The 26,506-nt window shown below is 44.1% G+C and overlaps 1 protein-coding gene across 3 annotated transcripts in view; it reads left to right on the top strand.

Moving 5' to 3' along the window:
* Nucleotides 1-17,766, top strand: part of LOC148773054 (patatin-like phospholipase domain-containing protein 4) — a 46,865-nt gene extending 29,099 nt beyond the window's left edge. For all 3 annotated transcript variants that reach the window (XM_088834403.1, XM_088834404.1, XM_088834405.1), the window contains exons 6-7: nt 15,217-15,369; nt 17,563-17,766. In XM_088834403.1, coding sequence (XP_088690529.1) covers nt 15,217-15,369; nt 17,563-17,694 — 285 coding nt within the window. In that variant the 3' untranslated portion in view covers nt 17,695-17,766. The remainder of the gene's footprint in view (nt 1-15,216; nt 15,370-17,562) is intronic.
* The last annotated feature ends 8,740 nt before the right edge of the window (nt 17,767-26,506 follow it).

Genomic DNA, 26,506 nt, shown 5'->3' with positions numbered 1-26,506 from the left:
TTTTGACAGGGATTGCCCTGAATCTGTGGATGGCTTTGGGCTGTATACTCACTTGCACAGTGTTGGTGCTCTTAATTCCTCTTTGTGATACTCTGTTGTTAGCGTATAGGAATGCAAGAGGCTTCTGTGTATTAATTTTGTATCCTGCAGCTTTACCACATTCATTGATGAGTTCTAGTAGTTTTCTGGTGGGATCTGTAGGTTTTCCTATGTATACTATCATGTCATCTGCAAACAGTGACATGATACTTACTTCTTTTCCAGCCCGGATTCCTTTTATTTCTCTTTCTTCTCTGATTGCTCTGGCTAGGACTTGCAAAGCTGTGCTGAATTAATAGTGGTGACAGTGGGCACCCTTAGTTTGTTCTAATCTAAGGAGAAATGCTTTCAGCTTTCAGCATTGCTGTGGATTTCTCTTATATGGCCTTTATTATGTTGAGATAGGTGTCCTCTCTGCCCACTTTCTGGAGCGTTTTTATCATAAATTGGTGTTGAATTTTGTCAGAAGCTTTTTCTGCATCCATTGAGATGATCATATGTGTGTGTTGAAGAATCCTTGCATCCCTGGGAAACGTCCCACTTGATCCTTGTATTTGATCCTTTTACTGTGCTGTTGGATTTGGATTGCTATTAATGGTATTTTGTTGAGGACCTTTGCATCTATGTTCATCAGTGACGTTGGCCTGTGATTGTCTTTTTTTTGTGTGGTATCTTTGGTTTTGGTATCAGCGTGGTGGCCTCATGAAACGAGTTTGGGGGTATTCCTTCCTCTGCAATTTTGTGGAAAGTTTTGAGAAGGATAGATATTAGTTGGACTCTAAATGCTTGGTTGAATTCTCTCGTGAAGCCATCTAGTCCTGGACTTTTGCTTTACTGCAGGATTTTTCAGTCACAGTTTCCATTTCATTCCTTTTGATTGGTCTGTTCACATTCCCTGTGTCTTCTCGGTTCGTCTTGAAAGGTTGTACTTTTCTAAGAATTTGTCCGTTTCTTCCAGCTTGTCCATTTTATCGGCATACGGTTGCTTGTAGTAGTCCCTTACGATCCTTTGTATTTCTGCCTTGTCTGTTGTAACTTCTCTTTTCCATTTCTAGCTTTATGGATTCGGGCCCTGTGCCTTTTTTTTCTCAGGAAGTCTGGCTAAAGGTTTATCAATTTTGTTTGTCTTCTCGATGAACCAGCTTTTAGTTTTATTGACCTTTGCTATTGCTTTCTTCATTTCTATTTTATTTATTTTTATTTATTTCATCTTTATGATTCCTTGCCTTCTACTAAGTTTGATTTTTGTTGTCGTTCCTTCTGCAGTTGCTTTAGGTGTACGGTTAGGTTGTTCTCTATTTTTCGTGTTTCTTGAGGTCGGGCAGTATTGGTGCAGACTTGCTTCTAGGACTGATCTGGCTGCTTCCCTTAGGTTTTGGATCATCTTGTTTTTGGTGTCACTTGTTTCCAGATACTTTCTGATTCCCTCTTTGATTTCTTCAGTGATCCATTGGTTATTCATTTAGTAGCATATTCTTTAGCCTCCATGAGTTTGTGTTTTTTACAGTTTTTTTTCCCCTGTAATTAATTTCTGATCTCATCCCATTGGTATCAGAACAGATGCTTGATACGATTTTAATTTTAGATCACGTCTTGAGCTACAAATCAAGCCTCAGCAAAAGACTTCTTTAGACGACTTCCGAGATGTCCTCTTGGAGAAGGAAATGGCAACCCACTCCAGAATTCTTGCCTGAAGAATCCCATGGACAGAGGAGCCCATTGAGCTATAGTCCATGAGGTTGCAAAAAGTCAGACTCGACTGAGCAACTAACGGTTTCAGTTTTCACAGCGAAAATATCTCCACCTAAAATATGTGATTTGCACAGTTGGTGTATTATAACCTGCCTTTTTTTGTAATGTTTCCCCACTGATGGACCAGAGACTATTGTACTCAGGATAATTCAAGATGTGATCTGAAATTAAAATTGTATCAAGCATCTGTTCTGATACCAATGGTATGAGATCAGAAATTAATTACAGGGGAAAAAAACTCTCAAAAGTCTCCTGCATCGGCAGGCAGGCTCTTAACCACTAGCGCCACCATAATAATATTATTTATTTTTTATAAATATTATATATATAACATATTTATTATAAATACTATTTATAAGTAATGATATTTATTATTTGGCTGTTCTGTGTCTTAGATACAGCATGAAGGATCTTTTAATTACAGCATGAGACCTCTTAGCAGGGGTTTGTGGGATCTAGTTCCCAACTAGGGACTGAAACCACGCTGGCCCCTGCATTAGGAGCTTGGAGTCTCAGCCACTGGACCACCAGGGAAGTCCCAGACATGGTAGCTATGTAACAAGCACTACATATATATATTTGGAATCGCATGCACTGTGTAACACCTACTCAAAACCAGGCACATCTTCATGGATGATTAATGCCGTTTGTTTTATAGACATGTGATATGTATGTATTCATTTATAAATGCGTGCACAAAAAGCGTTTAATAGCTGTCATTGGTTCATTCACTTTGAAGACCCTGCAAAAGGCCTATGCTCAGTGAGTGGGTGGTCTCAAAACCAGGGCATTGATGTTTACAAATCTCTTGGCTGATGTGTTTGGAAATCTGTCTGTGTTTGGACCTTGTGAGGCCTCATGATTTTCCTTCTCTGACTTTTCCTGGCCATCCCAGCCCTCTTCTGTGCTTCTCATAGGATTCCTGGCCAAACCGGTCTGCTCTGGCGTGATTGTCTGAAAGGGGCAGATGAGAAAAATGCGGCTGAGTCTCTGGAAGAGGTCATGGACGCAGAGACAGAGAACCTTAACGTGGTCTGCCTTGTCCAAGTTGAGCTCTCTTTATTAGCACAAGCATTGCTTGCAGGGATGGGCTTCCATGCTGTTGGCGAAAACCCTCTTCGTGACCACTCAGAAACATCATATACACTGATTTTTTTTTTCTTTAAAACAGCATAAAAAGCTCGCAGAAAGCCATTTTAAATATTCATTTATTTGTCTGTGCCCAGCCTCGGTTGTGTCACATGGGAGCTCTTAATTGAGGCACGTGGGATCTAGTTCCCTCACCGGGGATCAAACCCGCACCCTCTGCATTGGGAGCAAGGAGTCTGAGCCACTAGACCACTTGGGAAATCTCAAAGCTGGTTTTTTTACCCTCCCTGTTCTGGATACTGCCTCTCAGAGGTAGCAGATCCTCAGTTACCAAGGAGCATGATTTTTTTGTTGTCATTTAAGAATGTGAGAAGTGCCCCACTTGACATAATGATTTTAAAGTAAGCTAAGTAGCATTTTTCCATTAGAGCAGTAAAAAAATCAACACTTATTTTTACCTATCAATGTTGAACACAGATGCTAGCCAAATCAGCTTTACATTATGGCTAGGAACTTTAATTTGATGATCTAAAATGTGATGATTTCACTGCAAGTTATTGCTTGATAATATATAATCATGACAGAAATGGCTAAACGGCAGGAAAAAAATATATATATGCAAAGCACTCAGGTGTCTTACAAGATTATATATGATCATGAAAAGGGGATATGGGATCCAGGAGTCCTCAGCATTGCTGATGTGATGGGTAAATTAAGAGGTGCTTACGGAGAAGGTAGATGTAGCTATGGGAAGGAAGGAAGGAAAGGGAGGATGGAATGAAGGTCAGAGAACAGAGACCCAGAAGGCTAGTACTGAGTTGGCCAGAAGGTCCACTTGGGTTTTCTGTAATATGGGAAAACCTTAATCATCTTTCTGGTCACCCAAATATGTTGTAAGACTACGCTGAACAAGTCCCGTGTTTGAGTAGGAATAACCGTATCATAAATTAGGTGCAGGTGGTGATGGTTCCCAATTTCTTCCAGCATACCATGTCCTTTTCTTCTTCCTCAGTAACAGAACTCCAGTCCTTATGTGGACTTGTTGCCATGTAGCTAAAAGGTCACGTTTACCAGTGTTCCTTGCTACTAGGTGTGGCCGTCTCCTTAAGTGCAGGCAGTGAGAGGTAGGCCAAGTTACCGTGGGACTTATCGCAAGTGAGGTTGTGTATGTTTTTCTCCTCCCTGCTGCCCGGAACTTAGACGTGATGACCAGAGCTCTGGCAGCTACTGTGGTTCATGAGGTCACAGATCACTCTGTAATTAGAGACAGATAGAGTTGGCAAGACTCGGGGCCTGCATGATTTGAGGAGGAGCACGTTACCAATGTACCTTCTATGTTGCTTTCATGGGAAAAAGAAGCAAAACTTGTGTTGCTATTAGCTTTGTATCTGATGCATCAGAGTCCACTCCAATGTGCTGCAGGGAATATTACCCCTGTATGTTACAGATGAGGAAATTGACATGCAGAAACTTGCATTCACTGCACTAAAGACACGTAGCTTAGTCAGGGGGCACCGTTCCCAGGATGATCTGTAATGTTTGCATCAGTCACAGGCTTCTTGCTTTACTAAGTCGTGTTCATTTCTTAAAATATACATATATTTATATATATATATAAAGAAATCTATATATTTATGTATGTAAAGAATCCATATATATTTATATATATAAAGAAATGTATATATTTATATAGATAAAGAATCCATATATATATTTATATATATAAAGAACTGTATATATTTTATATATATTAATATATATAAATAAATATTTACATATATTAAGTATATATATTAAGAAATAGATATATTTTATATATTTATATTTATATATAGTAAGAAATATATATATTAAGAAATAGATATTTATATATTAAGAAATTGAGATATTTATATATATTAAGAAAGAGATGTATTTATATTTATATATAGTAAGAAATAAATACATTTATATTTACATATGGTAAATATATACATATTTATATATATTAAGAAATAGATATTTATATATTAAGAAATTGATATATTTATATTTATATATATTAAGAAAGAGATGTATTTATATTTATATATAGTAAGAAATAGATATATTTATATTTACATATGGTAAATATATACATATTTATATATATTAAGAAATAGATATTTATATATTAAGAAATAGATATATTTATATATATTAAGAAATAAATATATTTTTATGTATATATAGTAAGAAATATATATTTATATTTATATATTAAGAAATATATATTTATATAGTAAGAAATATATATTTATATAGTAAGAAATATATATATTTATATTTACATATAGTAAGAAATATATATATATTTATATATAGTAAGAAATATATATATATATTTATATATGCATATTTGACCTTGGGAGGCGAGGCACGTCCCTATGATGACTGGCCTCTGTGCACAGGAGCAGTGTCATAATGACGTGTTTTTCTGTTTGTTTTTAAACGTCATTGACTAATTCACTTTATCTTTGGTTGCACTGAGTCTTTGTTGCTGCGCGCAGGCTTCCTCTATTTGCGGTAAGTGGAGGCCACTCTCGAGTTGTGCAAAGGTTTTTCGTTTTCAAGTGGCTTGTCTTCTTCCGGAGCACAGACTCTAGGGCGTGCGGGCTTCAGTAGCTGTGGTTCAAGGGCTTCGGTAGTTGTGGCTCCCGGGCTTCGGTGCCCCACAGCCTGTGGGATCTTCCTGGACCAGGGACGGAGCCTGTGTGCGCTGCATTGGCAGGCAGATGGTAAATCCGTGGACCGGCAGGCAAGTCCCTGGTTCCCCTTGGTTGTGTAATAAAGCCCAGGAAGAGGGGACCCCGTGTACATGATGACTGACAGGGTGTTCCTGGGGGTTCCTGCTTGTGTCTGCAGCCACATGGTGGCCGTTTGCCGCTTGCTAAGGACTCAATCGGGAAGATCCCCTGGAGCAGGGAATGGCACCGCGCTCCAGTGTTTGTGGGCCTCCCTGGTGGCTCAGACAGTAAAGAATCCGCAGGTGTAGATAGTGTCCAGGGCAGGTCACTGTCTTGAATCTCCCCGTTTTCAGGGAAATGTGAAGCCTGTCTTCAATGCAGTGCTGTGCTATGGACGTGAGCCTTGTCCTGATGACATAAAACTTTGTGCCTTGCTTTCCCCTGCCCTGGGTTTCGACGTTTTCTGTGGAGGTCAGGTTTTGATCTGTTGGTTGGCTCTGGTGGGTTTTCGAAGCGATGGGGGTTGCAGCAGGGGTCAGAGGGGGCTGAGCATCACTCAGTTTGGGGCAGAGCTGTGGGAGGCCTGGGCGTGGCTGGTGTGGCCGGGATCACAGGAGGGCATCCTCAACGCTCTGCTCATGTCCACCATGCTGCCCCTCTTGTCCACACCTGGTGTCACTTAGCTGTTGAATCTACTGGATTTTACTCACACTTACTTATGGACCCAATACTTTTATTATTTAAAAAAAAATGTTTTTCATTAATCACTTAGAAGTTTCCTACTTTAGTAAGACTTAACATTGATTTCAGAGAACTAAGATTATGGCATCTGGTCCCATCACTTCATGGCAAATAGATGGGAACACAGTGGAAACAGTGGCAGACTATATTTTCTTGGGCTCCAAAACCACTGCAGATGGTGACTGCATCCATGAAATTAAAAGACACTTGCTCCTTGGAAGAAAAGTTATGGCCAACCTAGACAGCATATTAAAAAGCAGAAACATTACTGTATCAACAGAGGTCCGTCTAGTCAAGGCTATGGTTTTTCCAGTAGTGATGGATGGATGTGAGAGTTGGACTATAAAGAAAGCTGAGCACCGAAAAATTGATGATTTTGAGCTGTGGTGTTGGAGGAGACTCTTGAGAGTCGTTTGGACTGCAAGGAGATCCAACCAGTCCATCCTAAAGGAGATCAATCCTGAGTGTTGATTGGACGGACTGATGTTGAAGCTGAAACTCCAATCCTTTGGCCACCTCATGTGAAGAGCTGACTCACTGGAAAAGACTCTAATGCTGGGAGGGATTGAGGGCAGGATGAGAACGGGATGACAGAGAATGAGATGGTTGGCCGGCATCACCGACTCGATGGACCTGAGTTTGAGTGAACTCCGGGAGTTGGTGATGGACAGGGAGGCCTGGCGTGCTGCAGTCCATGGGGTCGCAAGGAGTCAGACACGACTGAGCGACTGAACTGAACTAAACTGAAGAGTGATTTAAAGGGCAGGAAGTAACAGCACAATTCCTTCCTAAACTGTCTACAGCTTGTTTGAAGTGGTATGATGTCTTGGAAAACTACTTGGTTTTCCTATTTTTTTAAAACAAAGTTGTTGTAGCTTTTTGACTTTATCTTACCAAACTGTTTTTCTTCAGTTCAGTTCAGTTCAGTCGCTCAGTCGTGTCCGACTCTCCGCGACCCCATGAATCACAGCACGCCAGGCCTCCCTGTCCAGCACCAACTCCCGGAGTTTACTCAAACTCATGTCCACAGAGTCGGTGATGCCATCCAGCCATCTCATTCTCCGTCATCCCCTTCTCCTCCCGCCCCCAACCTTTCCCAGCATCAGAGTCTTTTCCAGTGAGTCAACTTGCTGCATGAGGTGGCCAAAGTATTGCAGTTTCAGCTTTAGTATCAGTCCTTCCAATGAACATCCAGGATTGATCTCCTTTAGAATGGACTGGTTGGATCTCCTTGCAGTATAAGGGACTCTCAAGAGTCTTCTCCAACACCACAGTTCAAAAGCATCGATTCTTCGGCGGTCCGCCTTCTTCACAGTCCAACTCTCACATCCATACATGACCACGGGAAAAACCATAGCCTTGACTAGACGGACCCTTGTTGACAAAGTAATGTCTCTGCTTTTTAATATACTATCAAGGTTGGTCATAACTTTCCTTCCAAGGAGCAAGCGTCTTTCAATTTCATGGCTGCAGTCAGCATCTGCAGTGATTTTGGAGCCCAAAAAAATAAAGTCTGACACTGTTTCCACTGTTTTTCCATCTATTTCCCATGAAGTGATGGGACCAGATGCCATGATCTTTGTTTTCTGAATGGTGTTTTTCTTACCAGAGTATAATTGCTTTGCAATGTTGTGTTAGTTTCTTATTGTTCAGTCACTCTTGTCCAACTCTTTGCGACCTCGCAGACTAGATTCCACATATATTTTTCTAGATTCCACGTAGATGTGTTAATGTGTAATACCTCTGTTTCCTCTTTCTGACCTACTTTTTCTAGACTTTTTTCTAGAATAAAAATTTGTTTCTAGGTTCCGCATAGATGTGTTAGTGTGTAATACCTCTGTTTCCTCTTTCTGACCTACTTTGTCTAGACTTTTTTCTAGAATAAAAATTTGTTTCTAGGTTCCACATAGATGTGTTAGTGTGTAATACCTCTGTTTCCTCTTTCTGACCTACTTTGTCTACATAAAAATTTTTTTCTCGATTCCACATATACCTTTCTAGATTGCACATATATGTGTTAACGTACATTGCCTGCATTTCCTTTCTGACTTACTTTTTCTAGATTTTTTTTTTTAGGAAAAAATTTTTTTAAGTTTATATTTTATGAAATTTTATATTTTTCTAGATTCCACATATATGTGTTAATGTATGATACTTCTGTTACCTCTTTCTGAGTTCCTTCCCTCTGTATGACAGACTGGGTCTATCTACGTCTCTACAAATGAGCCCGTTTTAGCACCCTACTTACAGCGTATCAGTTCAGTTCAGTCGCTCAATCGTGTGCGACTCGTTGGTACCCCATGGACTGCAGTAGACACTCAAGAACAATTGAAAAAATGGACATAAGTTGAAACAAATCTTATCACTTTTTTCAATGAATTTTCCTTCACTGTTTTGATAAGCTGTGGGGATGTTAACGGAACATTTTCACAGGTTCTGATCACCCACGTGGAACAAGAATACAGATTTTCAAGAGGGACTCTTATCTAATCCGTGTTTGTTTCCCACTAGCACCACCTAGGCTTTTTTAAGAGAGAGAGTTAGTATTGCCAAGTGACTATTTTATTGTTTGGTTTTTTTTAATGTATTTATTTTTTAATTGAAGGATAATCGCTTTAAAGAGTTTTGTTGTTTTCGGCCAAACGTCAACATGAGTCAGCCACAGGTACACATATGTCCCCTCCCTGTTATTTGTTGCTGTTTTTTTTTTTTTTTAAAGAAAAAATTATTTATCTGGCTGTACCAGGCCTTAGTTGGGTATATTGGATGTGTCTCTGTTGCTTCATGTGGCGGGGATCTGTTAGGTCTGGCTTACAAACTCCAGAGATGAAACCCGGGTCCCCTGCTTTGGGAGCACAGAATCTCAGCCACTGGACCACCAGGAAAGTCCCTCTTCTGCTATTTGAATCTCTGGAACTGATAGGGGAGACCACAAGAGGAGCTCTAGGTTTATTTGTTGCTTTTTTGTGTTTGTTTTGCTTTTGTTTGTTTTCTCTTGTTTGATTAAATTTCAAGTAATCTTTTAAGATCGTGTTGTTAGAGAATACTTTATTCTAGTCACTGGGCCTTTTGCATGGGTTATAGATTATTCATTTTTTCGTTATTGACAGATCCGTGGGGCAGAGACTGGTATCCTGTCCCTGTGTATCTCTGTACAGTTATTATTAAAGCCGTTTGCCTTCTGTCTCTCCCTAATTCAGGCATTTCACACAGCTATATAGCTCCATCACAGACAGCAAACGGTGGAGGCTGGCTGGGCCACCAGCTCGATTTGACTTAATGGGGCTCTGGTTATCAGTTCACAGCCGTGCCGAAATAGAAGCCCTCGTTTTTCACTGTCGTTTCAAACTCTCTGCTTGTCTGTTTGATTTAAAAAAAAAAAAAAAAAATAAGTTAGTCTTCCAGGGAACATTTTTCTGCATATCACCGATAGAGTCGGGGCAGCTGCTGAATACATCTTAGGCTTTTCCTGAAAATCGGTTAGTTAGAGGCATCGTTTTTGAGGAGCCATCAGAAATGGAAAAAACTCGAGTCGGTGATGTACTGAAAAATGGCTCCTTAGTGGAAATGCCCTTGTCCCCCCTCCTCCTTCTCCACCCATCTCCTCCCGTATCCCTGATCTCCCCATTGAAAGAGTCCCTTCCTAGGCAGGTTGATAAGAAGTCCAGGGCGCCCTAGGAGGAGAAAGGGATCTGGAGCCCTTAGAAAGGAAAAGTGAAAGTGAAGTCACTCAGTCGTGTCTGACTCTTTGTGACCCCGTGGACTGTAGCCTGCTAGGCTCCTCTGCCCATGGGATTCTCCAGCCAAGAGTACTGGAGTGGGTTGCCATTACCTTCTCCATCGGACCCCAGTCTCCTGCACTGCAGGCAGAGTCTTTAGTGTCTGAACCACCAGGAAAGCCCTTATGCATATAAAGGGATTTGGAAGAAGGAAAGGATTAGTGAATTAGTCGTGTCTGACTGTCTTCAAACCCCATGGACTGCAAACCCCTTGCAAACCAGACTCCTATGTCCATGGGATTCTCCAGGCAACAATACTGGATTAGGTTGCCATGCCTTTCTCCAGGAGATCTTCATGACCCAGGGATGGAAGCCGAGTCTCCAGCATTGCAGGCTAATTCTTTACCGTCTGAGCCACCAGGGAAGCAGAAAGGGCTCTGGAATTCTCAAGGAGGAGAAAAGGACAAACGTGTTTGGGTTTTTTTTCCTCTACATTCCTTAGTCTTGGTCACATAAAAGAGTTTTTTTCTTTAAGCCTGATCATTACACAACAGACAACTCAGTTTAAACTCTGTACTAAGGATTATATCACTGACTGAATGGACACGAGTTTGAGTAAACTCCAGGAGTTGGTGATGGACTAGAAGGCCTGGCGTGCTGCAGTCCATGGGGTCACAAGGGGTCGGACAACTGAACTGAAGGATTATATAACAGCAATGTATCCTGCTTGAGGACAGTGTCTCCTTCCTGAAACCCTTGGAACTGATCATGATATCTTAGAATGTATGTTATGGGACTGGGTCTGGTAAGACCTTTACAGTTCAGTTCAGTTCATTTCGGTCGCTCAGTCATGTCCGACTCTTTGCAACCCCATGAATCACAGCACACCAGGCCTCTCTGTCCATCCCCAACTCCCACTCAAACTCATGTCCATCGAGTCGGTGATGCCATCCAGCCATCTCATCCTCTGTCGTCCCCTTCTCCTCCCACCTTCAATCTTTCCCAGCATCAGGGTCTTTTCAAAAGAGTCAGCTCTTCGCATCAGGGGGCCAAAGTAATGGAGTTTCAGCTTCAGCATCAGTGCTTCCAATGAACATTCAGGACTGATCTCCTTTAGGATGGACTGGTTGGACCTCCTTGCAGTCCAAGGGACTCTCAAGAGTCTTCTCCAACACCACAGTTCAAAAGCATCAATCTACCCGTAGCACATGAGATATAAGGTATTTGCATTTAGTAATGTTATTGTTTCCAGAAATTTTGCTCGCGTTAGCATGCCTGGGGGTGGGGTGGGCTGTGTGTGTGTGTGTGTGTGTGTGTGTGTGGTTGTTGGGAGTGTACAGTTCATGAGAGCATGAATCGGGAAAGATGGGCTGTATTTACAACATCTGAGCTGCTGGGGTTATGGTTACGGAGTAGTGAATAACGCTGAAAATTTAATCAAGCTGCTTGATAAGCTGTTTGTTTCCCCGACTCATTTATCCAATCAGAATAAGATAACAAGAGTGAACAAAATTTGGAAAAAAGACTTTCAGTTCCCTTAAGTGGCAGTCATTAGCCTCGTGGTAAATTAGAACACCTTGCACATTAACGAGCCAGATTGCCCTTCTTTTCCTCAAGTTGAATAAAACAAGGGAGCTCTCAGTTAGGTTATATGGCACTTGGAACATATTTTTTATTTTCCTTGATGAAACCTCTGTGAATTTTTGCATCATTGGTGAGGTATTCTACTGAGGGTATGAAAACTAAGTTTGGAAGGTGTCCTTTCTGTCTCTCTTTCTAGGTATTCTTATTCCAGAATTCGGTGTGTACATCCAAAGCAATGAGGGAAGAGAAGAAAAACAAACAAAAAAACTCCAGGACAGTAAGGCACAGAACCAGATATCTGGGACCTTCTTTTTAAAAATTAATTGATTTTTATTGAAGTGTGTTTGTTAACTGTTGATCATTAGCTCGGTCGTGTCCAACTCTTTGCGACTCCCATGAACTGCAGCACACCAGGTTCCTCTGCCCTCCACTGTCTGCCCGAGTCTGCTCAAATACAGTAGTTTAATGTGGAGGGGCCTTCTTCATCCAAAACTGTCTTTTTTAGACAGTATTTCTATAGTCTTGTGTGTGTGTATATCCATATTTATACATACACAAGCATATATAAATGTGCATATATATTAAATAATTACATAATGTGCTTTGTTTTTTTAAAAAAAATAATGACGGTAAGCAGATTACCCAGGTCAGGTTCATTTTAATCTAATCCACTTACGTTTTTATCTTCCACTAAAATGAAGTTCCCTCAACCAGAGATTTTTCAACACATTTTCACTTTCTGTTGACTTACTTTTGTTTCCTCTGAGGGGAGTTGGTTGCTGGCCAAGGCCTTTATAAACAATACCTATTATTTAGTCACCCGCTCTGGAAGTCAAAACAGGTAAGAAAAACATTTTAAAAGGAAAAAAGACATCTGAGAAAAGGTGAATGAAGGTCCTTAACTCTGTTAAGGACGCTTTATGCTAACCTGTTTCTCAGTCCTCACCTCCTTGCTTTTTTTCCTCCAAAATACATTATTTTGTGAGGTCGCTGCTCTTGTTCAAAGTTGTATCCTACTCTTTGTGACCCCATGGACTGCAGCGTGCCGGGCTCCTCTGTCCTCAACTGTCTCCCAGAATTTGCTCAAACTCATGTCCGTTGAGTCGGTGATGCCATCTAACCGTCTCATCCTCTGTCACCCCCTTCTCCCGCCCTTAATCTTTCCCAGCATCAGGGTCTTTTCCAGTGAGTCGGTTCTTCACATCAGGTGGCCAAAGGATCGAAGCTTCAGCTTCAGCAGTGACTTTGCAGGCCAAGAAAATAAAATGTGTCATTGCTTTCACTTTTTCCCTATCTATTTGCCATCAAGTGATGGGACTGGATGCCATGATCTTAGTTTTTTGAATGGTTGAGTTTCCTGTCAGCTTTTTCCCTCTCCTCTTTCACTTTCATCAAGAGGCTCTTTAGTTCTTCTCACTTTCTGCCATTAGAGAGGTATCATCTGCATATCGGAGGTCGTTTATCTTTCTTCTCACAATCTTGATTCCAGCCTAGGATTCATCCAGCCTGGCATTTTGTGTGATAGACTCTGCATATTAGTTAAATAAGCAAGGTGACAGTTTACAGCCTTGTTTTAGTCCTTTGCCAATTTTTTTTTTTCCCTTTGCCAATTTTGAACCAGTCAGTTGTTCCATCTTGAGTCTTAACTGTTGCCTCTTGACCGGCATACAGATTTTTTTCCAGAGAAAGGAAAGGTGATCTGGTATTCCCATGTCTTTAAGAATTTTCCACAGTTTTTGCAAAGGCTTTAGTATAATCAGTGAAGCAGGATGCAGAAGTAGATATTTTTCCGAAATTCCCTTGCTTTCTCCACAATCCAGTGAATGTTGGCAATTTGATTTTCAGTTCCTCTGCCTTTTCTAAATGCAGGTTGTACGTCTTCAGCATAATGCTGAAGCGTCTCATGCAAGATTTTAAGCATGATCCTACTTGCATGGGAGATGGTTAGCACATACTTGAGTTCTACCCTTCTTGGGAATTGGGAGGAGGCCGGACCTTTTCCGATCCTGTGGCCACTGCTGAGTTTTCCAAATTGGAAAACTCAAATTGGCTGACATATTGAGCGCAGCACTTGAACAGCATCATCTTGTAGGATTTGAAATAGCTCAGCTGAAATTTCGTCACCTCCACTAGCTTTGATCACAGTGATGCTTCCTAAGGCCCACTTGACTTCACACTCCAGGATGTCTGACTCTGCATGAGTGACAAGGTGTTCTCCACAATTTCTAGCTTTGAATTCCCACATCCGCAGCAGGATATTTCCAATCTGGATACAGCTTGGAGCATTTGAACTTCAGTTTTGTGTGTCTGTGTATTTACTGTTAGAGCTGACTCTGGGGCTCAAGGACAGGTTGAAAGTCTTTTTCACTTGAAACAACAGGAGGAATTCCATCTTTGTGCTTCTTCAGCCTTCCCCCAGTGTCCAGGTGTGCAGAAGCCTGTGGACGGTCCCCCCTCCTGCTATTGTGTCTCTCCCTTTCTTTCCTTTGGGCTGAGGTCTGAAAGCACAGACTCTCTTCGGAACAGTGTTCCTGTTGGACACTTCATACCCCTCTGCCGCCCGTCCACCCCCACCCCACCCAGAATCCTTTGAGGCTTGAAGCCCTGCGTGCTCAGGAGTCACTTTGGAGATGAAAGCGTTTCTGGCGGTCCTTCATTTATTAACTGTTCACTTGGCTACAGACAATGCTGATCTGCAGTTCTGAAGTTAAAACTGGAGCCGCCTGTTACGGGGGATCATCTGCTCAGTGTCAGAGTCAACTTGGCTTGGCATCCTGATTAGATGATAAATCCCAAGCTTCATATGCGTGTGCCATCATCAGAAAATAAATAAATAAGGCCTTAAGTAATCCACTTAAAGCTTTTAAACAACTAGAGAGATTTCCTGATTCCGTCCAAACTTCTTTGCTTGGTTTAGTCACTAAGTCGTGTCTGACCCTTGCAATCCCATGGACTGAGAACCTACCAGGCTCCTCTGTCCATGGGATTCTCCAGGCAAGAATGCTGGAGCGGGTTGCAATTCCCTTCTCCAGGGGATCTTCCCGACCCAGGGATCAAACCCAGGTCTCCTGCACTGGCAGGCGGATTCTTTACCAGCTGAGCCACCACAGAAACCCATGGGTTTCTTACTATAACTTCTTACTATAAACCCAGACTTCATACTGTATGCATAAAGGCTGTGTGTGTATGTTCTGTGCTCAGTTGTATCCAACTCTTTGTGACTCCATAAATTATAGCACAGAAGGCTTCTCTGTCCATGGGATTGTCCAGGCAAGAATCCTAGAGTGGGTTGCCATGCCCTCCTCCAATGGATCTTCCTGACCCAGGGATCAAACACATTGCAAGCATATTCTTTACCATGAAGCCACCGCGGAAGCCTTTGGGTAAATGATATGCATACAAAGATTTGCTTCGCTTCCAAAACAAATCCGATCTAGCTGGTCCTCATCAGTAATAACTTAAGGGCGTTCATCCCCGAGGCTCGTGTTCTCAGGAGGACGGTGTCATCTCGGGGAAGTCCACGCTCACTGTCTTCACGTGGGAGGGACACGGTCTCCACGTGCTGACCGGGGCCGTTCTCTCCGCAGAAGTGGGTGGACGGAAGCCTCACCAACAGCCTGCCAATCCTGCCCGACGGCCGCACGGTAACCATCTCCCCGTTCAGTGGGCGACTGGATGTCTCCCCACAGGATAAAGGGCAGCTGCATTTCCACATCAGGGTCACCAACCAGGAAGTTCTGGTGAGTCCTGATGTTCCCCTCCCATCACAGACCCCCTGAAACCTTCCACATGCTTCCCACACTTGCCAACTCCACCGTATGCACAGATTTGCATGCATATTTTATTTTTTAAAATTTATTTTATTGGAAGCTAATTACTTTACTATATTGTAGTGGGTTTTGCCATATTTTAAATGAGTCACAACATATGTCGTACGTATGGACCTGGGTACCTATAGACTGTGAGTGTGCAATCTTTTTTTTTTTTTTTTTTACTATTTTTGAACTGTCTCTGTGGGACATTTCCTGTTTCTTCCCTTATTTTTCAGGTCAGCGTACTTGGCAAGTTCTCCGTACAATTTTATTTTATTTTTTTATAAAAAAAGACTTATTTACTTACTGGTTGTCTGCATTAGATCTTAATTGTGGTGGGCAGGCTCCTTGTTTCAGCGAGAAGTCTCTAGAGCTCACAGACTCTCTAGTTGTGGCTCGAGACCCGAACTCCAGAGGGCGTGGACTCTATGGCTGTGGCACTCAGGCTCAGTAGTTGAGGTACTTGGGCTCCGTAGTTGAGGTACTTGGGCTCAGTAGTTGAGGTGCTTGGGCTCAGTAGTTGAGGTACTTGGGCTAAGTTGTCCTGTGGCATGTGGAACCCTTAGTTCCCCCAGTAGAGATTGAAACCTGTGTGCCCTGCGTTGGAAGGCAGTCTGAACCACTGGACCACCAGGGAAGTGCAATTTTATTTTTATTACGATTTTTTTTTAATGTGGACTTTTTTTTTCTTCTTCAAAAGAGTCTTTATTGAATTTGTTACAATATTGCTCCTGTTGGTTATATTCTGGTTTTTTGGCCACACGGAATGTGGGATGCTACCTCCCTGTTTGTGGTGGTGGTGGTGGTTTAGACACTAAGTCCTGTCTGACTCTTGCAACCCCATGGACTATAGCCCGCCAGGCTCCGCTATTCGTGAGATCCTCCAGGCAAGAATTCTGGAGTGGGTTGCCATTTCCTTCCTCACCTACCTCCCTGACCAGGGATCCAATCCATATCCCCTGCTTTAGAAGTCTCAACCACTGGACTACCAAGGAAGTCCCCTCCGTGCAGTTGTAAATGAGATCATTTAATTGTTTTAAAAGGTGGCAATGATTAAGTATGTAAAAACATTAGCAGAAAACATAGGGACCTACCAGAATTACTTACATAAAAATGTCAATTCCCTCAATCTAGTCAAAAATTAGTTCTCAACAGGAAGTGATACTATATACAGGTGTGTGCGTGCTAAGTCACGTCCGACTCTTTGCAACCCCATGGACTGTAGCCCCTGAAAGTGAAAGCATTAGTTGCTCAGTGGTGTCTAACTCTTTGTGACCCGATGGACTGTAGCCTCTGTCCACAGAGTTCTCCAGGCAAGAATGCTGGCGTGAGTTGCCATGCCCTCCTCCAGGGCATCTTCCCCACACGGGGATCGGGCCCATGCCTCCCGCGTTGGCAGGCAGATTCTTTACCTGTGGAGCCACCGGGGAAGCCCATTATATGCAGGAGACACTGGCTGAGTTGGGAATGTGTGCTGGCGTCTAGGAATAGAGCTCAGGGATGTTGCTCAGCATCCTACAGTACGCAGGACAGACGCCCCCACAGAGAAGCATCTGGCCCCAAACGTCAGTGGTACCCAAGCTGAGAAACCCTCATGCAGTCTACGTGTGAAGTTCTGTGTTTTGTTTGGGGCGGGGAGGGGAGTATGCTGGGGCTTAGTTGCCATGCGGGCTTTTCTCGAGTTGCAGAGAGCAGTGGCTTCTGTGGTTGCAGAGTCCAGGCTGTAGGGCTCACAGGCTTCTGTAGTGGTGAACTCAGCAGCTGCGGCTCCCAGGCTCTCAAGCACAGGTTCAATAATCGTGGTGCACAGGCTTAGCTGCCCTGAGACATGTGGACTCTTCCGGGACCAGGGATCCATCCTGCATCCACCACACTGGCAGGCACATTCTCTACCACCGAGCCATCAGCAAAGCCCGCGGTTCAGATTTTAAGATTCTTTTGTTTATACTGACTGGAGAGAAAGCCAGCCCTGCAGTTCACATTTGAAGATCATTTTCTTCCTACTGATTTTTTTTTTCATTGCTAATAGTATGTGTAACAAGCAGGCTTTGCTTACAGAAGTCGAGGTTGATTGACCAGCCCTGTGGCATCCTACAGTGCCTGTGTGTCTTTCTCTCCCAGCTGTCGGTGGCAAACTTGCTGAGACTCCCCCGGGCCCTCTTTCCGCCAAGCAGGAGGACGATGGAATCGCTCTATCAACGGGGCTTCGACGACGCCAGCAGGTTTTTACTTAAAGAAAGTTGGTTTGAATAGGATGCGTACAGCTTGTTAACGGAGAACACAGTTCTTCACGGAGGTTTCTGATTAAATCCTTTTATAAAAGTCTATCATCGCTATTATTTTATTATTAGTTTCTGTAATGCTTGCAGTTTTTAAAACCTTTATTTTGTTTTGCTATATGGCCGATTAACAATGTTGTGATAAATGAAGGTGGATGGCAAAGGGACTCAGACATACATACACATGTATCCATTCTCCGCTAAACTCCCCTCCCATCCAGGCAGCCACATGACATTGAGCAGAGTTCCCTGTGCTGTCCAGCAGGTCCTTGTTGGTTCTCCATGGTAAATGTAGCACTGTGTCCATGTCCATCCCAGACTCCCTGACTATCCCTTCCCCCATCCTTCCCCCTGGTGACCATAAGGCTATTACAGAGGATTGAGCAGAGTTCCATGTGCTGTCCAGCAGGTCCTTGCTGGTTCTCCATGGTAAATACAGCAGTGTGTCCACATCCATCCCAGACTCCCTGACTATCCCTTCCCCCATCCTTCCCCCTGGTGACCATAAGGTTATTACAGAGGATTGAGCAGAGTTCCCTGTGCTGTCCAGCAGGTCCTTGTGGGTTATTCATTTTAAATATAGCAGTGTGTATAGGCAATCGTCGGAGAAGGCAATGGCACCCCACTCCAGTACTCTTGCCTGGAAAATCCCATGGATGGAGGAGCCTGGTAGGCTGCAGTCCATGGGGTCACTACAAGTCGGACACGACTGAGCGACTTCACTTTCACTTTTCACTTTCATGCATTGGAGAAGGAAATGGCAACCCACTCCTGTGTTCTTGCCTGGAGAATCCCAGGGACGGGGGAGCCTGTTGGGCCAACGTCTATGGGGTCGCATAGAGTCGGACACGCCTGATGCGACTTAGCAGCAGCAGCATAGGCAATCATAAGTTTGTTGACTAAGTCTGTGAGTCTGTTTCTGTTTTTTGAGTGAGTTCGTTTGTATCATTTCGTTTTAGATAAGGGCTGTCACACGATATTTCTCATTCTCTGTCTCACTTCACTTGGTGTGACAGTCTCTAGGTCCGTCTGTGGTGCTGTAGATGGCATTAATTTCTTCTTTTTGATGGCTGAGTCACAGCCCATTGAATCAACATCCCTGGCACCTCAGACGGTGAAGAATGTGCCTTCAATGCTGGAGACCCGGGTACAATGTCTGGGTCGGGAAGATCCCCTGGAGAAGGAAATGGCAACCCACTGCAGTATCCTTGCCTGGAGAATCCCACGGACAGAGGAGTCTGGCGGGCTACAACGCATAGCATCGAAAAGGGTCAGACACAACTGAAGCCACTGGGCATGCACGCATGCACAGCGTGGACACGTCCTTCCCAAACTCCCTGACTGTCCCTTCCCCCGTGTCATTCACCTCCCGTCCCCTGCCTGGGCAACCGTAAGTTCCTCCTCTAAGTCCGTGAATCTCTGTTCTGTACGTAAGTTCATTTGTAGCATTTCTTTTTAGATGTCGCACCTAAGGGATGTCATGCGCTGTTTCTGACTTAATTCACTCACCGTGGCACTCACTAGGTCCACCCGTGCCACAAGTAGCATCATTTCATTTTTTTCACGGCTGAGGGATATCCTGTTGTATGTACGTACAGAATCTTCTGTGTCCATCTCATCGACAGAGAAAAGGTCAGTATGTTAGACTTTTAAAAAGTGTGTCGTCCCCACCCTGCGGGCCTTTGACCTTCTTAGTGGGAGGATTGTGTAAAGTGGTTAAAAGACAGGTCTGTGGAGCAACAGCTTTCTTACATGTGGGAGGTAAGTACGTAAGTGAGTGTTAGTCACTCAGTCTGCCCGGCTCTTGGCGACCCCATGGACTGCAGCCCGCCAGGCTCCTCTGTCCATGGGATTCTCCAGGCGAGGATACTGGAATGGGTTGCCATTTCCTTCTCCAGGGGATCTTCCCAACCCAGGGATGGAACCTGGATCTCCTGCACTGCAGGAAGATGCCTTACAGACTGAGCTGCAGGGGAAGGCCCTGTGGCAGGTACAGGGACGTAATACAGCACTTTGACCTGCAGCCCCAGGGTTCTCCAGGTGTGTCATGACAGCCCCTCACCGGAACCCATCACAGCTGTGTGGCGTGCGATTGTCACAACATGTCCTTGGGTGCTGTGCTAACAGAAATGGATGCTGACGCCCGTGTGGCCACATTCTTCAGATCAGCCCTTCAAAGCACCCCCTAGGACAGACATCTGGAAACCCCGGGGAAACTTTCTGACCCGGATCCTGATACGTTGGCACGGTTGTTATGTGTGACTGGCAGCTCAGTAAGTTCCCAGTTGCCCGCTGGGGCCATGTCTTAGTATCTTTGAATCTGTCATGTAAAATTTCATCAGTCGTTTCTTCAATGCCGTAACACTCTTTACTTTGTAACTATGGTAACCCACTGCTTCCACAGACACTTAGAGAAAAGAGATTTGAAGTTAAATAATGAGCTGAAGGAGCAAGCCATATATTAAAAAAAAAAAACAAAACTCTGATTTCCTAATAAAGGGCATCATGTGTGCCTACGTGAAGCTAGGAAACAAAGAACCGTGAGGCTCTGGGCGTTGAATTAGGATTTTAAACAGACCTGGGCAGTTACAGTGGAGCCTTGTTGTCACAAGAGTGACTTGTGTAACTCGATGAAGCTATGACCCATGCCATGCACGCGTGTGTGCTTAGTCGCTCAGTCCTGTCTGACTCATTGCGACTCTGTGGATTGCAACCTGCCCGGCTCCTCTGTCCACGGGATTCTTCAGGCAAGAACACTGGAATGGGTTGTCGTTTCATCCTCCAGGGGATCTTCCCGACCCAGGGATCGAACCCACGTCCTCTGCAGTGGAGGCGGATTCTTTACAAGCCAGGCCATGCAGGGCCACACTAGACGGACGGGTGAAGAGTTCCCATACAATGTGGTCCACTGGGGGAAGAAATGGAAACCAACTCCAGTATTCTTGTTTCAAGGACCCCATGCTGCTGCTGCTAAGTCACTTCAGTTGTGTCCGACTCTGTGTGACCCCATAGACGGCAGCCAACCAGGCTCCCCTGTCCCTGGGATTCTCCAGGCAAGAACACTGGAGTAGGTTGCCATTTCCTTCTCCAATGCATAAAAGTGAAAAGTGAAAGTGAAGTCGCTTAGTCGTGTCCAAGTCTTAGCGACCCCACGGACTGCAGCCCACCAGGCTCCTCCGTCCATGGGATTTTCCAGGCAAGAGTACTGGAGTGGGGTGCCATCGCCTTCTCCATGAACAGTATGAAAAGGTTTCAGTAATTGCTGCTTTATTTCCTGATTACAACAGATACACATAATTACTTATATGTATAAGTATTAATCATAGAAATGTTTTTGGTTCTCGGGCAGTATTTTTAGAGTCGAGGCACTGATTATGAGGGAAATTCAGGGTTTAGTGTTTTTCTTGCCTAAGTTATGTCTGCACTGTCGCAAAGTTTTTTGAAGTGATGGTCTACATAACTTGAAGCAGGAAGAAAAGCAATTACTGCAGATTAGGAAAAGTGGGTACATTTTATTAATGATGATTTTGTTGTTGTTCAGTCGCTAAGTCGTGTCCGACTCTTGGCAACCCCATGGACTGCAGCACGCCGGGCTTCCCTGTCCTTTAATGTCTCCTGGAGTTTGCTCATGTTCCTTGTGTCAATGATGCCATCCAACCATCTCATCTTCTGCCGCCCCCTTCTCCTCTTACGGTCAACCTTTCCTGGCGTCAGGCTCTTTTCCGAGTCAGTTCTTTAAATTAGGTGGCCAACCTACTGGAGCTTCATCATCAGTCCTTCCAATGAATATTCAGGACGGATCTCCTTTAGGATGGACTGGTTGGATCTCCTTGCAGTCCAGGGGACTCTCAAGAGTCTTCTCTAGCACCACAATTCGAAAGCATCAATTCTTTGGCACTCAACCTTCTTTTTGGTCCAACTCTCACATCCGTACGTGACTACTGGAAATTATATAAGAGTAGTAGTAATTATTATTTCATTGTCATCTTATAATTCTACAGAAACTAGTTTTTATTACTATTGAATTATTAATATTTACAGACAGTTTAATTGGGCTGAATTCACCATGAAATCACTCACCGCTGTACTTCATTTTTCTTTTGCTGACTCAGCTTAAAGCTTTGCCAGCTGCATGCTCATACATATATCTGTGGGTCCTCAGATATGTCCCCTTGGGATAATGCCTCTGCTGTTTTTTTGTTGTTTTTTTTTTTAATTTCCCTTGCTCTTGATTGACCTCGAAAGGGGCAAGAATAGGACTCAGTCTTTCCTTGCTATCAAAAACCTTTCAACTGTGAAGTCCTGCACAACTTGGAATAACACGTCCAACTCGATCCTGAAATAAAGTAGTTTTTTTGAAAGAACGGACAAGGGAACGGATCCATTTCATGGCCACTTCTCATGGCCCTTAGCACAGGATGCCCAGAATTGATGGTAGGAGATGGGTGATGTCGTCATCCCTAGAGAGGCGTCTCAGTCCATACAGACTGTCATAAAGTAAAAGTGAAGTCGCTCAGTCGTGCCCAACTCTTTGCGACCCAGTGGACTATAGCCTACTAGGCTCCTCCATCCATGGAATTCTCCAGGCCAGAATACTGGAGTGGGTAGCCTTTCCCTTCTCTAGGGGATCTTCCCAACCCAAGGATCCAAGCCAGGTATCCCGCATTGCAGGCGGCTTCTTTACCAGCTGAGCCACAAGGGAAGCTCAAGAATACTCGAGTGGGTAGCCTGTCCCTTCTCCAGGGGATCTTCCCAACCCAGGAATTGAACCTGGGTGTCCTGCATTGCAGGCAGATTCTTTACCAACTGAGCTATCAGGGAAACCAACAGGCTGTCATAAAAAAAAACCACAAACCTTTCTCCCTATTGTAGATGCTAGCAAGTCCAAGATCAAGGCCCTAGAGAATTCACCTTTCTCCCTGTTCTAGATACTAAGAAGTCCAAGATGAAGGCACTAGAGACTTCCCTGGAACTTCAGTGGTTAAAACCTCCCCTTCCAATGTAGGGGGTTGGGGTTCGATCCCTGGTCAGGGAACTTAAGATCCCACATGCCTCAGGGCCAAAATAACCAAAATGCAAAACAGAAGCAATATTGTAAGAAATTCAGTAAAGACTTTTAAAATGGTCCACATTTTAAAAACGTCTCTTAATAAATAAATAAGCATCAAGATGCTGGTCGGTTCAATCCCGTTTATGAGGGCTCAACCCCACCATCTAACCACCTCCCAAACATTTGCATGTTTGAGTGCCGTGTCCTGCTTCTTGTGAGCCCATGGACTGTAACCTACCAGGTTCCTCTGTCCATGGGATTCTCCAGGCATGAATACTGGAGTGGGTTGCCATTTCTTTCTCCAGGGGATCTTCGCAATCCAGGGATCAAGCTTGCATTTCCTATGTTAGGAGGCAGAATCTCTGCCGCTGAGCCAACAGGGACCATCACACTGGGGGTTAGGAGTTCAACATATGCATTTTCAGGACATAGCCTGGTGTGCTGCAGTCCATGGGGTCACAAAGAGTCAGACACGACTCAGCAACTGAACGGAAGCAGCGGAAACACGCGGTCTGCAGCTCAAAGGGAGTTAGACTCACTGCCATGCAGGGAGGGGAGGGTCACGGTCAGGGAGGCGTGTGCACGAAACCCGGGTAATTCCCTTGGTCATCCCCTCTGCTGTCATCACCAGTGGTCTAGTTAGTGGAAGGCTACCGTTACCTCGTATGGCAGAAGCAAAAGTTGAGATCAGGCAGGAGTGAAGATGTAGGTCATCCCAGTAGACAGCAGGCTCTGATCCCGTGCGGTGCGGGCGGAAGCAGAGTGGCCATGATGAGGAGTGAGCGAGTGGAGTCCGTCTTAGCTGAGAAGCAGTCACAGCCACTGGGCAGGTGTCCTGCGGTCCAAGGCACCACCAGTGCTCTGGGATGTCGAGTTGACACAGGACAGTCAAGCCTCAATGCCGCTCAGAACCACGATCCTTCAGGCCTGCCGACTGCAGGAGCTGCCTTGTCAAGCCCTTTGAGTCTGTCTTTCTCTATGACTTACTTGGCCTCATCGCTTGGCTTGTGGGATCTTAGTTCCCTGACCAGGAATCAAACCCAGGCCCCAGCAGGGAAAGGATGGACGCCTAACCACTGTAACGTGAAGATTAGCCAAAGCCGGGGTCTGCTGTTCATCTTGGCTACCCAAGTATAGTTGGCAGTTAAAATACATCGATTCCTCCTCAGTCACTAGGGCACAGATTGTCTTCTTAATGTCGTGTGTTTAAAAATCCCCTTGAAGAGAAGCCCCAAGGCACCTGTTTTACCATATAGGGTACGTCTTTCTAAAGCAACAGAAGGTTGTGAAAGTGTGTTTGTGACCCCTGCAGATTGTAGCCCACCAGGCTCCTCTGTCCATGAAATTCTCCAGGTAAGAATACTGGAGTGGGTAGCCATCCCCCTTCCCTTCCCCAGGAAACCTTCCCAACCCAGTAATCGAACCCCAGGTTTCCTGGATTGCAGGCAGCTGCTTTATCGTCAGAGCCACCAGGGAAGCCCTATCACAAGGTGGGCCTACGCAAAAGGATCTCAATTAGGTTGTCAGTTGCAGAGACTCGCCACTGGTCTCAGCCCTATCACAAGGTGGGCCTACGCAAAAGGATCTCAATTAGGTTGTCAGTTGCAGAGACTCGCCACTGGTCTCAGAAGGAAGCGTTTGGTGCTTCATCGCAATTTTTGTACAGCCTAAGAGGGAGGGTCAGCATTTGAATTTGATAATTTCAACACCCTGACGCTGGAGCAAAGTGTCCGAGCTTCTCTGTGATCTTTCGTCATGTTGCACGATCAAGTTGTGAGCTTAGCAGCTGTCCAAATGCCTGCCTAGTACGAACGGAATGCATGGTTGGAGTTGAACGGGTTCTCTGGCTTTACAACCTGACAACTGGTTTCCCAGCGGAGTTCAGATTATTTGCCCACGACAACGAGCTCTACACCATTCTCTTTAGGGCTTTCCAGAGTTTCCTGAATGTCACCTTCCTTATTTGACGAACCAGCTTTTATATCATCAGCTCTGCACCATTCTCTTCAGAAATTTCCAAAGCTCCCTGAATAAGCTTCCTTCTTTGGTGAACCAGTACCTATGCTAAGTCGCTTGAGTTGTGTCCAACTCTTTCCAACCTCAAGGACCGTTCCCCGCCACCCCCCGCCGCCCAAGGCTCCTCTGTCCATGAGATTCTCCAGGCAAGAGTACTGGAGTGGGTTGCCATTTCCTTCTCCAACAATACCTGTATGTGCTTATTTTATGTACATGTGTATATATAAATTTTAAAAATGTAAAATTTTCATAAAACAGTACTCTAGCTATATGTAATTCTTTCTGAAATTTTTATTGCATATTATTAAAAAAAACATTGTCATGACATTTAAATGATTTCACAACTGCTAATCAGTCAGGAGCTAAAGTCTGAAAACGTTATTCTATCCCAATATGACAACAGCGTCACTGAAGTTCTCAATTTGTGTTTAAAGTGCCTTTTTAAAAAATAATCACCCTTCACATACAGCATGGCAGAATACATAATTAATACTGTATTTAAAATGCTTATTTCTCCTCTCAGCATGAGTTAGTAAATATATTTTATTTAACCTTGCACTTAGTCACTTAGTCATGCCTGACTCTTTGTGACCCCCATGGACTATAACTGACCAGGCTCCTCTGTCCGTGGGATTTTTCAGGCAAGAAGTACCAGAGTGGGATGTCATTGCCTTCTCCAAATCCAGCCTTATGACTACAGAACATCACACAGAACTGATTTCTACTCCAAAAACACCGTAATTTTCTATTAATATATTAATTTTACTCTCCCGCTGTGACAAAGCTATAAAGAACATTCCGTAGTTGATTTCATCCGGAAAAGTCTGCAGCGATGATAGTAATCGCATGATGAAGTCTTTAATCGATTAATCACATAACTCAGAAAGCAACTTTTAATTTTCAGTCGCACTGTGGATTTTCAAATACTGACTTCAGCTTCAAAGGTGTAAACAGCTGATACTGTACGTCCTGGTCACCTTTGAGGAGGGATTATATAATCAGCGGGCTACCCTCTCTCTAATTCTTTTGCTAGAGGATCATTGTTTTACAGTGTTGAGCTAGTTTCTGCCGTTGGACAATGTGAATCGGATATATATGTACGCAGACCGCTTCCCTCTAGAGCCTCCCTCCCACCACCGTCCCCGCCTGCGAGGTGATCTCAAGAGCGCCAGGCTGAGGGCCCTGTGCGCCACGGGGCTTCCCACTAGCTGCTGATTCTGTGCGCGGTGGCGTGTGTGCATCACTGCTACTCTCTCAACCCGTCCCGCCCCCTGCCTTCCTCCTCGGTGTCCACGTGACCAGGCTCGACGAGCGAGTCTCTACTTCTGCCCTGCAAACAGGTTCATCTGTACCACTGTTTCCCATATGCTGTATATTCGCATTAATATATGGAATGTGTTTTTCTCGTTATGACTCACTTCACTCTGTACGAAAGACTCTAGGTCCATTTACATCTCTACGGATGACTCCATTTCATTCCTTTTTATGGCTGAGACACAGTCCATTGTATATCGGCAACCGTATTTTTTTCATCCATTCACCTATCAATAGGCATTTGTGTTGCTTACTTGTCCTGGCTATTGTAAATATCACTGCAGTGAACGTTGGGGTACACGTGCCTTTCTGAATTATGGTTTTCTCAGGGTATAGACACTTCCTCCTTGGAAGAGAAGCTATGACAAACCTGGACAGCATATTAAAAAGCAGAGATATTGCTTTC

Source organism: Moschus berezovskii, chromosome Y (genome assembly GCF_049115385.1).
Source record: "Moschus berezovskii isolate FMDL1 chromosome Y, NW_MosBer_1.0, whole genome shotgun sequence".
Lineage (NCBI taxonomy): Eukaryota > Metazoa > Chordata > Mammalia > Artiodactyla > Moschidae > Moschus > Moschus berezovskii.
Note: the sequence above shows the minus strand (reverse complement) of the source record. Positions and strands in the feature narration are given on the sequence as shown.